The sequence below is a fragment of the Hemitrygon akajei genome, chromosome 15 (genome assembly GCF_048418815.1).
Source record: "Hemitrygon akajei chromosome 15, sHemAka1.3, whole genome shotgun sequence".
Classification (NCBI taxonomy): domain Eukaryota; kingdom Metazoa; phylum Chordata; class Chondrichthyes; order Myliobatiformes; family Dasyatidae; genus Hemitrygon; species Hemitrygon akajei.
The window spans coordinates 52,259,422-52,272,969 of NC_133138.1; the positions used below are offsets into that span (position 1 = coordinate 52,259,422).

The following is a 13,548-nucleotide window of genomic DNA, read 5'->3' on the forward strand; positions in this document are numbered from 1 at the left end:
GTCGAACCTCTGCAGCCTTCTAAGGAGGTTGAGACACTGGTGTGCTTTCTTTGCAATTACATTTATATGATGGGCTCAGGACATGTCCTCTAAGATCGTGACACCTGGGAATTTAAAGTCACTAACCCTCTTCACCTCTGATCCACCGAAGAGGTCCTCTGGTCCACAACAATGGTGTCTTCAGCTAAGTTGAATATGGTGTTGGAGCTGTACTTACCCACACAACCATAGGTGTAAAGTGAGTATAGTGAGAAGCTAAGTACACATCCCTACGGTGCTTCTGTGGAGATGTGTTTGCCAATCCAAACTGACTGGGGTCCAGGATCCAATTGCAGAAGGGGATATTGAGGCCCAGGTCTGGGAGTTTACTAATTAGTTTCTAGAGGCTGATGGTGTTAGATGCTGAGCTGTAATCAATGAAGAGCATCCTGATGTATGCACCTTTGCTGTTCAGATGTTCCAGCGTTGAGTGAAGAGCCAACGAGATAGCATCTGTTGTGGACCTGTTGCTCCAGTAGCAAATTGGAGCAGATCCAAGTCACCACTCCAGATAGGAGCTGATATCTTTCGATACCAGCCTTTCAAAACACTTCATCACTGTGGATGTGGGCACTAGTTATTTAGACAGGTTACCGGGCTCTTCTTGGGCATCGGTATGATTGAAGCCTGCTTGAAACAGGTGGGTACCACACACTGCTGGAGTGTGAGGTTGAAGATATCCATGAACACACCAGACAAATGGGCAGCACAGGTCTTCAGTACTTGGCCAGGTACTATGCCCTCTTGAAGGCAGCCCACACATCACCTTCAAATACTGAGACCAAAAAATCATCTAGAGATATGGGGGTGCATGATAGTTCCACCATGTTCTGGCAGTCAAAGTGGACATAGAAAGCACTGAGCTCATCTGCAAGTGCTTGATTTAACTTTGTAGGAGGTTATGCCTGTTCAGGTACCTGTCTAAAATGCCTTGTAAACATCGCCATCATACCTGCTTCCTTTACCTCCCCTGGTGGTGTATTCCAGGATTCTACCACTCACTGTATAATTAAAAATAAAATTGTTTCAAGTGTCTTTTAAACTTTTCTCTCTCTTGCCATAAAACTATGACCCCCTAGTATTTGACATTTCCAGACTGGAGAGTAGGGGTATTTGGGAAGGATTCTAACTATCTACCATGTCCATGCCTCTCATAAATTTTATGCACTTTTGTCAGGTCACTCTTCAGTCTCTGATAACCCAGAGAGAACAATCCAAGTTTGTCCAAACTCTCCTTATAGTTAATTCTCTGATCAAGGCACCATGCTGGTGAACCTCTTTGGGTCTACATATGGTGACCAGAGCAGCAATGTGACCAAAGTTCCATGCAGCTACAACATGGCTTCCTAACTTTATATTCAGCTCCTTGATAACTGACAGCAAGTGTGCCATCTCCTGCCTTTACCACCTTGTCTACTTCTGTTGCCTCTTTACTGACTTGTACTCTTAGATCCCTCAGCGCATCACGTTTCCGAAGGGTCCTGTCATTTACTATATCCTTTCCTCTTGCATTTGACCTCTGAAGAGGCACTCCTGACAAGTATAAATCTTGATTCCAAGTTGAATTTTGCTAGTGGGGAATAATGTATTAAATATGCCTTTGTAAACATTCTGGTTCAAAAATAGTTGTATGTTGATGCCAGCTAATGTTTTTTCTATTTGTCTTTGTGTTCTAATGAGTTTTAATATCCTCTGTTGACAATTCTCCAATGATTAAACACCGCTATTTAAAGACAATGATGCAGTGCTTCACATAATTGGCTTAAAAATCTGAAGAATCAAGTTTGATCATGACCTTGATTGGTGTCTGTCTATAGTTTGCATATTCTTATACAAGTGCTACACTTGCCCCTACACTTCCTCGCTCACCACCTTTCACGCCCCTAAACAGTTTTCTAAGTGAGGTGGCACTTCACCTATCAGTCTATTGGGACCAGTTGTTGTATCAGGCACTTCTCGTGTGGGCTCCGCTACGTTGCAGATTAGGGACAACTTGTTTGAGCATCTTTGCTCTGTTCACTGCAGAATCCCTCAGTGGTCATCTGTTTCAATTCAACACCATTCTCATACATGTCTTTCCATGGCCTCCTCTACCATCATGATGAGGTTAAATTAAGGTTGGAGGAGCAGCACCCCCTATTCTGTCTAGGTGGCCTCCAACCTGATGGCATAAATATTGATATCTCTAACATTCATAACCACTCCTCTCTGTTTTCCCCCCATTTTTGTATTCCCCCATATTCTGGTATCCCTCGCACACCTTCTCTTTTCCTCCTCTGCCCTTGTGAGCCATGCATAGCCTCCCTCTGGTTCCCCACCTCATCCCCTTTATACCAACGTTCTCTCCTATCAGATTCCTCATTCGGCCCTTTACCTCTTACACCTATTGTTGTGTTTTGTACCTTCAAAACATGAAACTAATTCAAAGAAACTCATGGGAGTCTAAAAACACATGTGAAGTTTGAGATTACTTTAAGTGAAGCGTGCATGTATCACATGGTAGCATGATGACATATGCAATTAACATATTTATACATGGAACCTGTAGTTAATTATTTCAACAAACGTGAATGCTTAATCAACCAGTATCTATACAAAATTACTCAAATAGTATTGAAACATTAAATATATAACACCTGTCATCTTCCAACTTCTCAAATCGAGATGCCCTCTCCCACCCACCTTCCCCTCATCTGGTCTCACCCATCAGCTGCCAGATTATGCTGCTGCTTCTTCCCTCTCTCCACCATCTCCCTCACCCACTTTCTTATCTTGACTTTTGCCTCCTTCCCTTCTGGTTCTGACGAAGTGTCTTGGCCTAAACATCATCTGTTTATTTTTCTCCATAAAATGCTGCTTGGCCTGCTGGCCCCTTCAGCACTTCATGTGTGTTGCATATTCTGTCTGTGTCAGTGTCAGTTTCTTCTTCAAACTTCTCAAATGTGCTGGTAGAAGGATGAATGGACTCTCTGAACCTGTCCTTTGTAGAGGAAATGGAGATTCAAGAGGGAGTAATGGGATCAATTTAGATGAACGCATGCAAAAAGCTGTATGAGCTCAGCAAATCAGGCAGCATCTATGGAAAGGAATAAAGAGTCAACGTTTTGGAGGGAGACCCTTCATCTTATTAGATAAGTGCTTAGTGCAGGAATGAAGTGTACTGAAAGGTGTTCCTTTTATGTACAGTGTACCAATGATTCCATGACTAAACATCAGAGACTGCTGAAGTCACCTGCAATCCTTTAACAATTCCAGTTTTTAGTCCTGCAACTTGTCCTTTTAAAGTATGCATCAAATTGTGTTTTGAAAGTTATTACTAAATTATTCCCCTGCAGTGTATGTTCTTATTGCCATACTTAAAATATTGTTTAGCTCTACCAAGATTCCTTTGCCAATTATCTTCGTCTGTGTCAAATAGTTACTGCTTCTTCCAGCTGGAACACTTTCTTCATCTTTATTTTTATCAAAATATCAGCTATGGTATTCAAAGAAAGCCAGCAGTCAATCAGGAAGGGCCTCGTAGGTTTACAAGGACAGGTATGGCACTGTGGGGTTGCATGTGAGTTCCTTGATAGTGTGAGCTAATGTCTGAATGCACTTTGCATGCTATTTTTGCTTTTGGTGAAAAGTGATGTGATTGTCAGTAAGATGGGGGAAAAGCAGGACTTAGATCAAAGAAATCAGCAGTTGAAGTTACCTGCTTTGGGTTTTCATGAAAAGAGTAATCAGAAAGCACTTGCTGGGCAACCATGCCTTCCGATTGCAATCCTGCTTAACAATTCCTTGCCTGATAACTAGTGGGAAGAGCATATCCTCACCTTGGCAGCATGTCACAGCAGGTCATGATCTGTTCATGATCATGAATTCTGCAGAAACTGTTGAAGATTGCTCATACTGCAGATTTGGTTTGGGATGTTGATATTCTGCTATCTAAAATTTCTTACTGTAACACTGTACTCATTGCTTCATTGTACATGTGCATAGATTGCAGATAAGAAATGTTTCCCTTGATGGCTGAAAGGAAGCTGGCATAGAGGACAGTACAGACATCCCCTTTGTTCTCTCAAAGTCTTCCTCACGTATATTTTGCTGCTTAAATTGTGCTCTATTCTCTGCTTCTTATGAAAGATTGTCAACCTGAATTGTGAACTGATACTAAACTCAGCAGGTCAAAGTATTTCTTGTTTTATTCATGATTGAAATACATGTGTCACAGAGGACTGGCAGAGAATGCACACACTGTTATTACTGCCAAGATATGGGCTGCTTACCTGCTTGATTTGCTGCCTGAGGTGACTCATCACTTCATAACAATGGGATGGAATCTATAATCCTGTCTGACTTCTCGGCAAGCACAGAGTGATGTGCATGTAATCAATGGGTACCAGATCCCCCCCCAAAAATCTGACAAAACATGACATAATTAAGGAATGGCTCTGCAAGTCGGGCCACAATGAATCATGTGATGGCTTGAAATTCTTCTGAGCACTCTCTCTGGCGTTCTTTTGCAAGTGATAGAGACCAAGTTGACACTTTGGTTTGAGTGGTTCAGTGATATCCCTAATGGGACACTGTATTACAATCAGAAAAATATTTCCTCCGCTTTCAGTACTTGTTTGAACGAAGTTCAGCCAGGGCAATGTCATCCATGGTATACTGTGAACCTGGAGTAATGGCTGATTTCACTGACAACTGTGAAGCCTAGAGCTTTTGGTTCCTGGCTGACAATTAAGTTCATCCCCAATCACCTTCAGCAGCTTTCTCCTTCCTAATAACAGCAGCTTGTACTGTTCTGCTGGCGACTACAAGTTCTTCTTCTGAATCCATTTCCAAAAGCAGTCTCTGTATAAAAAATATCTTCTACCCTACTGCCATTACCTTCCCCTGTGCTCTACCTCCTTGCGGAGTTCACCAACACAGCATGAAAGTGTACTGTTTCCAGTTTTCAGGCTGGGAAATTTTATCCATTAAGTTTATTTTGGGATTAGAATTTGATGCAAGGATAGGAGTCCACGTAGAATTGAAAAGGAATTATCAGCTGCCATGGGGGTGTGTGGATGTGCATGAAAGTAAATATTTTTTATGATCTAATAAAGCTGGTGCTGCTTATGGAGGCTATTTCTTTTGTTTAAAGTGTTTGAAACAGATTTGTTTCATGTTATTTTGGGTATGTCATAAGCAATTTAACTGCTCTGATAAGTGATGATTGGTTGGTCTGGGAAGCTCCAGATGGGGCTTCTCTGACTGAAAAAGCTGTTCTGTGAGTGCAGGAGGCTATCCATTCTAAGGTAATGCCTGCACTGCTTTCAGCAGTAGGTTGGACCCAAGGCAAAGAAGAAACATATGGTCTGGATTTGGAGAACATGGCCAGTAATTTTAGGCTAATGGAGAATCTGCTTATAGCATTCGGGTGTGTGAGGCTGTGTGAGGACAATGGGCTGGAGGGTAGAGTTCCAAAATGGAAATGAGTGTTGAATCAGTGTTGGATGTAACTGGTCATGAACAGCTTACTGTGCACTTTTCCTGATGCACATGCCTCTTCAAGATTTCATCTTGGATGTTTGAATTTATTGGATACTTTTTATTTAAAAGGCATTACTTTTGCCTGTAGTTTTATGAGTGAAAGGCAAATGTTTGTTTGTAAATGTTTTCCATGGAGAGGAAGATCGAGGATCCTTTTTTTTCTAACAGGTACAGGCAGTGCTTGGCGAATTTTATCTTGCAGTGCTTCTCAGAAATGTTTTGTAGCTGGGAGGTTATTATTGTATATTTTCTGTAGTTTGATTCCAGCAGTATGAAGGAATCATGGCAGTTTACCAGGATTTTAAAAAGTTAATTTTCAGTGTTGGTCATGGATCTTCAAACTTTTTTTTAGAAAAATTCTGTTAGCCAGAATTTTTTTGGATAGAACATATTATGGCAATGTATGTGCAATTGATGAATACTTGTACTCGAGAAAGAGAGAAAGTTTATTTTACTTAATTCTCAGTAACTAGTCCCTTCATTCAGAGAACTTATTAACCAGTTATAATGGTCTCTGGTTATTTATTTGATGCACCATAGCTAGTTGGTTCATTACTCTTTCAAATATGGTCTGTTTTGGGCTTTATTGATGATGGCATAAGCTAAAGCTCATAGTAACTCTTATAAATAAAGATACCTTATAATCAAAAGAACAGTGGTCCAGGTTGTGACTGAGTTTCTGTATTGTTTCCTTGAAGCTTGGCTCATGGTGACGGGGAACATATCCATACTCACTAAACGGAGTTGTATCATGCCTGAGGAATCCTGTTCTATTCCATTCTTAGGAATGGGAGCCTATAAGCAAGCACCACTTGAATTTTAAAGATGCTCAAAGCTATGCAAGGCCATAGAAAGTAATGCAATACTTTGTAATTAGTTTTCAGCTGGGAAAGGTAAGAGAGCAATAAGCAATTATTAATAGAAAACTCTAATTTCCTTTTTGAATTTGAACTCCAAAATAAGTACAGAGATTCAGCTATATTAACACAGATCTGAACAGTAACAGGAAACAGTTGGTTTGAATAGTAAAATGGGAGGGTTGGTCAGCTTTTGGTGGTGGTGAGGGAGGACAATATACAGTGGTGTGCAAAAGTTTGGGCACCCCTGGTCAAAATTTCTGTTACTGTGAATTGGCTTGTTTTCTCACCAAATCGATTACTGAGTAGGTGTTCCTTGGCCAGCTCTTCCTAAATTGGCTGAAAGTCAATTCAAATGAGCCTATGATGTTCTTTTGAAACCAGGAATGCCCAAACTTTTGCATGCCACTGTACCAGTAATCTTTTATACCCACTCCCAAGATCAAAAAGAAGAAATCACTGTTTACCTACCTGAGTCTGAATAGCACAGATGTTGAGAACATGATTTCATTGTGGTGACTTCTTTCCTTTGCTTAGATAAAGAAAATTTCTGAGAGATGGGGCAATGACGATCGTGCTACATAACTCCCAAAACTTTTAGAAAATATCTTGCCATTTGCATGCTATGGAGTGGACTGGAATAGATTCCCAGACACCCACTGAATATTAACATAGGTTCCTGAATAAGTTAATGTGTCATCTGAATTGGCTTGTTTTCTCACCAAATCGATTACTGAGTAGGTGTTCCTTGTCCAGCTCTTCCTAAATTGGCTGAAAGTCACTTTAGATGAGCCTATGATGTTCTTTTGAAACTGCTTTAACATAGACATATGAAATAAAAGCAGGAGTGGGCTTTTTGGCCACTCAGGACTACTCTGCTATTCATTGCTATTGTGGCTGATCTTCCACCTCAAAGTCGTTTTCTTACTTCATTCCCCTGCCCTTGATATCTGGAAGTCTATTGATCTCTGCATTGAGATTTGCCAGCAAATGGCAGTGGATTTGCCATGAAGGAAAACAGTAAGACCATGAGACGTAGGAGCAGAATTAGGCCATCAGCCCATCAAGCCTGCCCTGCTATCTGATCTCTGCTTTGAAGAAAATAAATCTCCACAATCCATCAAATTAGAGAATTCTCAGCATTCTTTACCTTCTTCTTGAAGGAATTTTATGTAATCCCACTCTGTTCTTGAAAATGGCCAGTAAAAGATTTTCCCTGCAACCATCCTGGGTATTGTAAGAATTTTGACTTTGCATGAGGGCATGCCTCATTCAACCCTGAACTCTCGAGAACATGGGTCAATCTATTAAACTTCAAAGGTTACAGGGATGAAGGCAGGAGAATGGGGACTGAGAGGGAAAATAAATCTTCTATGATCAAATAGCAGAGCATGCTTGCTGGGCCGAATGGCCTAATTCTGTTCCTATGTCTCATGGTCTTACTGTTTTCCTTCACGGCAAATCCACTGTCTCTGAAACTGGTCTAGCGCATCTTCACCACTCTCCCTTCAGTACGTACATCATTAAGGACGGAGACCAACAATGAGCGAAATACTCCAGATTTTATTTTATATTTTTTGTTTGCTCAAGACTATTCTCTTTGATTTTTTTAAATGCTACTCCTTTGTGTTAGCTAGTCATGTGTGTGTTTGTTTTAGAGATAACTCATTTTTTTCCCCATTCTGGTATGTTGTTTAATGATCATCACTCACAATGACTCCATTACCATTCCCTGGCAACCGCTTGATTTGATCTGCTTGGCTGGGGATGCTTTAAGTGAGCTTTGTTTTGCAGATGTTTATGGTGAGAATAATCAAATCAACCAGCTGAGGTGATCTATTTTAATATAGTTCACTTGAGTATATCTGCCAAGGTTAGTACTCAACTTGGCTGTGGATACAAAATGATTTGAGGATGTCAGTTCATTTCCACTGGGGTTGAAAACCTTCAACACTTCTGACGTCTCATTTGGTCTGAGCTACTGTATGATGAACTGTTGATTAAAGTTCAGCAGTTCAACTGAAAGGTTAATTTTTAACCAGCTGAGGAAGAATGTCTTTTACTCTCAAAATGGAGTGAAATGCAGCATTGTTTCAAAGTCTCTCCTGCATGCAATGTGTTAAAGGGACCAAGTTCTCAGAGACCAGAATGAGGGACGGTTTAAAGGTAACATATTTCATCTTATGCTGCGTTTTAAACTATATTGTTTATTTCTTGAAACTCTTGACAAAACAAGGCAGTTGTAGAAAGTTTTGATTTGAATTGAAATGTTTGTAAAGTAGAATATAAAGTGATCGTTTTGTTTGCTTTTACTGTAAATTACTGAATACTAGGAAATTGGAATCTTTGAATTTAATCCACAAGGTTACAGTCCCTGATTTTCTCCTGACTTCTGAGAACTGAATTAAGTATGTAATTTTAAAGATAAATGTATGAGATTCTGCAGAAACTTGAAATCCAGAGCAACACACACAAAATGCTAAAGGAACTGAGTAAGTTAGGTAGCATCTATGGCAGGGAATAAATCAGTGAATGTTTCAGGCCAAGATCAGATATTTTTTCTAAAGTCTTCAATTCTGCTTTTTAAAATGGCTTCATTTTGTTTAAATGTTAAGTAATGCTTGTGCCAAATATAACTCACCTGCTACAGCTTAATCAATCAGGGATGAATTTCTAAGCACACGTCCTACATCCAAAATAACAATTCAACTCCCTGCCTTCCTGCCCACAATGGATGAACTGCAGCATGTCCCAGTACTGCGGGCTGACCTCTACCTCTCAGGAGGGCCAGGGCAGGAGATGCAGAACAGCGCTGCCACGTACATGGTTCCTTTAGTTATGCACCATTCTGATTTGGAACTACATCATTATTGCAAACTCATCATCCTGAAAAACCATCCTCAACAGAAGTAGGGCATAATAATTTCAGGAGCTCAAAAATACTGTCTCACTGTTACCTTAAATTCAATTAGTGATAGATAAAATATTGCTGGCCTTTATAGCAATGATTATGTTCAATGAAACAATTATGAAAAATCCATTTTCTTTCATAAATATTAATCATTACATTTTCTATAAAATATCAAGCTTGATTATAACTCCATGTTAATTCTGTTATGCATTGAGAAAATCATACACTTGAGTGTATTTATTGTTAGTTTGTTTTGGAAGCCAGTTGTAGACATTTTATTTTTAAAAGTGGCCTTAGGACATGATGGGTGAGCATTGAATTGTAATTTTAATTGTCGTTTCAAACTCACCAACCATTTAGTAGCATGTCTAGACTCTTAACAAATGTTTAGAGCTGAATTTAATATAATTACATAATGTAACAATAGTGGGATTTGTTAAACTTGCAAGATATTTGAACAAATAGATTTAATCAAGTCATAAATTTTACATTGTGTATACCCACCATTGCTTATAAAGGCTGTATTTGCAGGATATATATTTAGAGTACTCAAGACAGGCAAAGTGGAGAGAGAAATAATGTTAATGTTTTGGATGATTGACTAGAAAGCATTAATGTAATTTATTTTGTCCTACTTGCTGCCTGACTTGAATATCTCCAATATGTTTTCTGGATTTGCAGAATCTATAGCACCAACTTGGCAAAAACGCAATTGAAATTTATCTAATCATCTTTCTTCATTTCATCCCTTAATTATCCAACTACTGAAGACAAATCTTTACAGTTAGAAATGACAAGATAAGGAAGTGTGTGTCTGTGTGTGTGTTGTGTGTCTGTGTCTTCTAGTTGAGAGTTGTCAAGGTCTATCATTTCAGAACTATAGCCATTACCGGCGCAGGTAAAAAAATCTTTAAAATTTCATGAGCTTGTGTAACTTGGAACAGAATCAAGCTTTCAATGGAAAAAGAGCTGAATGTCCACTGAGTTTTGCAAATGATGCTTCTAATAACCTCTGCTTTCCCTTGTGTGCTTCATTGTAATTTGATTTATATGCACTATTTAAAAATCTGCCTTTTGTAATAACAAGATGAAGTTGGAAAAACAAGCAGAATATTTAATAGCCAACTCCGTGCAACTTCAGTTCATTTGTAAAATGTGTTCCAAAGTATGCAATAATGACTCATCCTTTTACAATTTGCTTTCCTGTTACACAACTGGAATGAATTGTTAAGGAAAACAAATTATGTTTTACTGGACAAGAAATTTGTTTGAAAGTTTGAAAAAATATCATAGGGGCGATTATTTCACAGCAGTCAAATAATATATTCAAATTCTCTGAGCCAGAATGGGATTCCAAGCCTTGGGTATGAAGAACTGTCTGAGAACAACACAACTGTGGATGGAAGACATCAAAACCAAAGTGACAAGGTAATTTTAAACTTGATTGATATTCAGGTTACGGAGGCCATTGAAAGGGAGCTGAGTGGCACTTTGTGCCAGCTCCTTTTTGCTTAGCTCTTTACCAGTCTAAGATCCCCCACTGAGACATTTCTTCTATGGAGATGAAAACTGAACCCTTTTTCAGTATATGTCCAATAGCCTTTTAAATAAAAGTTCCTAAGCAAGTTAATGCAACCAGACGTTTTGAATATATTTTCCCTTATTTGCCCTTATAGTTTCTTGCTAGCATGGTTAACAGCTGTGGACTGATCATTATTTGATAGGACAGACAGCTTATGTAATGGAAAAAGAAAGAGTTAATATCTTGGGATGGTTTCATTTTATTGACCTGAAATTCCTCTTCACAAATGCTGCTTGGCTTGCTGAGTATTTCCAGCTTTTCAAATTTTCAACATTTTAGTTTTCATTTTGGAGCTAGATGAAGGATGTTATTCCTTCTTCCTCCTATCAACAATACTGTGAAAGTTGCTGGGCCCACAAATAGAAGAGAGCAAGTATAGCATCTTAGGAGGAAATTGACCAAAGCCATGTTTTCAATATTGCTCTACGGGTAAAAGAATTTGCACAGCTGTACAGGCAAAAACTTTATTTACTTTATGATTGTCAGTCAATTCCTGCATCTGGCATTGTTGGTTTGAGCCTACTAACAACTACTGTACCATCAACCTTCTGATTCTTTTTCTCTATTTGCAACTGAAATGGATGCCTCACTGATCTCTCATCGTACTACTAGAAGTGAAATATCGCAGCCTTCATATTGGTGCCTGGCACTCCCATTATTTAATGATATAGCATTGCCATGGATTATATTTGATGCTGCTGAACAGCAACTTCCTACTGGCTGAGTGCAGTCCCAGGAAGGAATGTGATTTCTGGTTCAGGCTTGACTTGTGGAGGAGAGGTTCAGTGGTGTGAGGGTCTGGGTGTGTGATAAGGGTGTAGAGAATATAAATTTGTGACCAGTGTACACCCATGTGGTTGCTTGAACAAAGTGCAATTGAACAAGATAATTTTTTTTTTGGGCAGACGGCTAACTGAATAATTCAGTTTTACAAATTAATCCTCTCTCAATAATTGCTATGGAAATCTTACTGGCATTACGCAGCCACTGCCAATTTTATAGAGGGTGGTTGGTGGGGTGGGAGAAGGTGAATGAAGATATGGAAATGCCAAAAATCCTGATTTCTCTGTCCACTGAGGTCCTCACGATCTGTTCTTCTTCTGTGCTCTTTGAGGCATTGACACTTAACTAAAGTAGGGTAGAGGAATTTTCTTTCTATTTATACATTTTTTTGATTGTAGGCATCACTGGCAGGGATGGTATTTGCTCTCCATCTTCAATTTATCTAACAGTGTTAGTGAATTGTTATTGTTGTAGCGTAGATGAAATCACTGGAGAGAGAGTTACTTGTAAATACAAAGCAGCTTCTTTATTTGACAACACAAGGTTCAGCAGGCATCATACAGACGGACAACACACACAAAATGCTAGTGGAACACAGCAGGTCAGGCAGCATCTATAAGGAGAAGCACTGTCGACGTTTCGGGCCAAGACCCTTCTTCAGGACTAACTGAAAGGAAAGATACTAAGAGATTTGAAAGTAGTGGGGGGAGGGGGAAATGCGAAATGATAGGAGAAGACCGGAGGGGGTGGGATGAAGCTAAGAGCTGGAAAGGTGATTGGCGAAAGTGATACAGAGCTGGAGAAGGGAAAGGATCATGGGACGGGAGGCCTCGGGAGAAAGAAAGTGGGGAGCGGGGAAGCACCAGAGGGAGATGGAGAGCAGGCAAACAACTAAATATGTTAGGGATGGGTCCCTCCTCCCCTTCTTACCCCATCCCTGACATATTTAGTTGTTTGCTTGTACCTTTCCTTTCAGTTAGTCCTGACGAAGGGTCTCGGCCCGAAACGTCGACAGTGCTTCTCCCAAGAGATGCTGCCTGGTCTGCTGTGTTCCACCAGCATTTTGTGTGTGCTGTTTGAATTTCCAGCATCTGCAGATTTCCTCGTGTTTGATCATACAGACGGAAACGCTTTCGGTCTGCTTTCCACCGGTGGAAATGTGGGCTCGATGTTTATTTGTTAAACACAAAGGACACTTTATATTTACAAAGTATAGACAATACTTCTTTTGAAGCTACATACAAACCACCACACCTTCTGACTTCATCCATTCCTCCCGACACCAACATGTCTGGGCTGGTATTCACAGCCTTTCGGAATCCAAGTTAAAATCCACAATACGTTTATTTGGTATTTTACGTGTTAACATAAAAGTATAGATAATGCTGTCTTCGAGTCTAACTGTAAACTTCACACTTCCATCCGCAGCACCTGGGCTAGTATTCTGGTATTCACAGCTTTTAGGAACAGCATTGTTACAAAAGAACTGGGTTCACAGTTTTTAGGAAATGCATTGTTAAGAACTCAATCCACAGTACTTTGTCAAAGAACAGAAGACTGGTTGCCAAAGTCATTTAAGTGTAAATGAATCATCTGCACAAAAACGCACTCTAACAGTTATCTTGAAGCACAGTAGTCTAGTGAGGGTACTGACAGTGCAATTGGGAGGGAGTTCCAGGATTTAGACGCAGTGATTTCCAAGTCATATGGTTACCCAGTCTGGGGAACCTGAAGGTGGTGTTCCCATACATTTTTTTCCCTTGTCCTGATGGGAGAGTTCCTCTCAAAGCACTCTGAGTAAAAAGCAGCTGTGCATTTTGTACCTACTCACCAGCCATTCTGTACCAGTTTTT

At 39.8% G+C, this 13,548-nt stretch overlaps 1 protein-coding gene across 3 annotated transcripts in view; it reads left to right on the top strand.

The window, feature by feature from the left end:
* The window catches only part of slc23a1 (solute carrier family 23 member 1), a 139,358-nt gene that overhangs the window by 60,929 nt on the left and 64,881 nt on the right, over positions 1-13,548 (top strand). The window contains exons 1-2 of one of the 3 annotated variants that reach the window (XM_073067580.1): positions 8,456-8,585; positions 10,675-10,758. The exons of 1 other annotated variant lie outside the window; for it this stretch is intronic. In XM_073067580.1, the coding sequence (XP_072923681.1) occupies positions 8,529-8,585; positions 10,675-10,758 (141 nt within the window). In that variant the 5' untranslated portion in view covers positions 8,456-8,528. Of the gene's footprint in view, positions 1-8,455; positions 8,586-10,674; positions 10,759-13,548 lie in introns of those variants that run through there. One more of the 3 variants, XM_073067581.1, reaches the window with a different exon arrangement.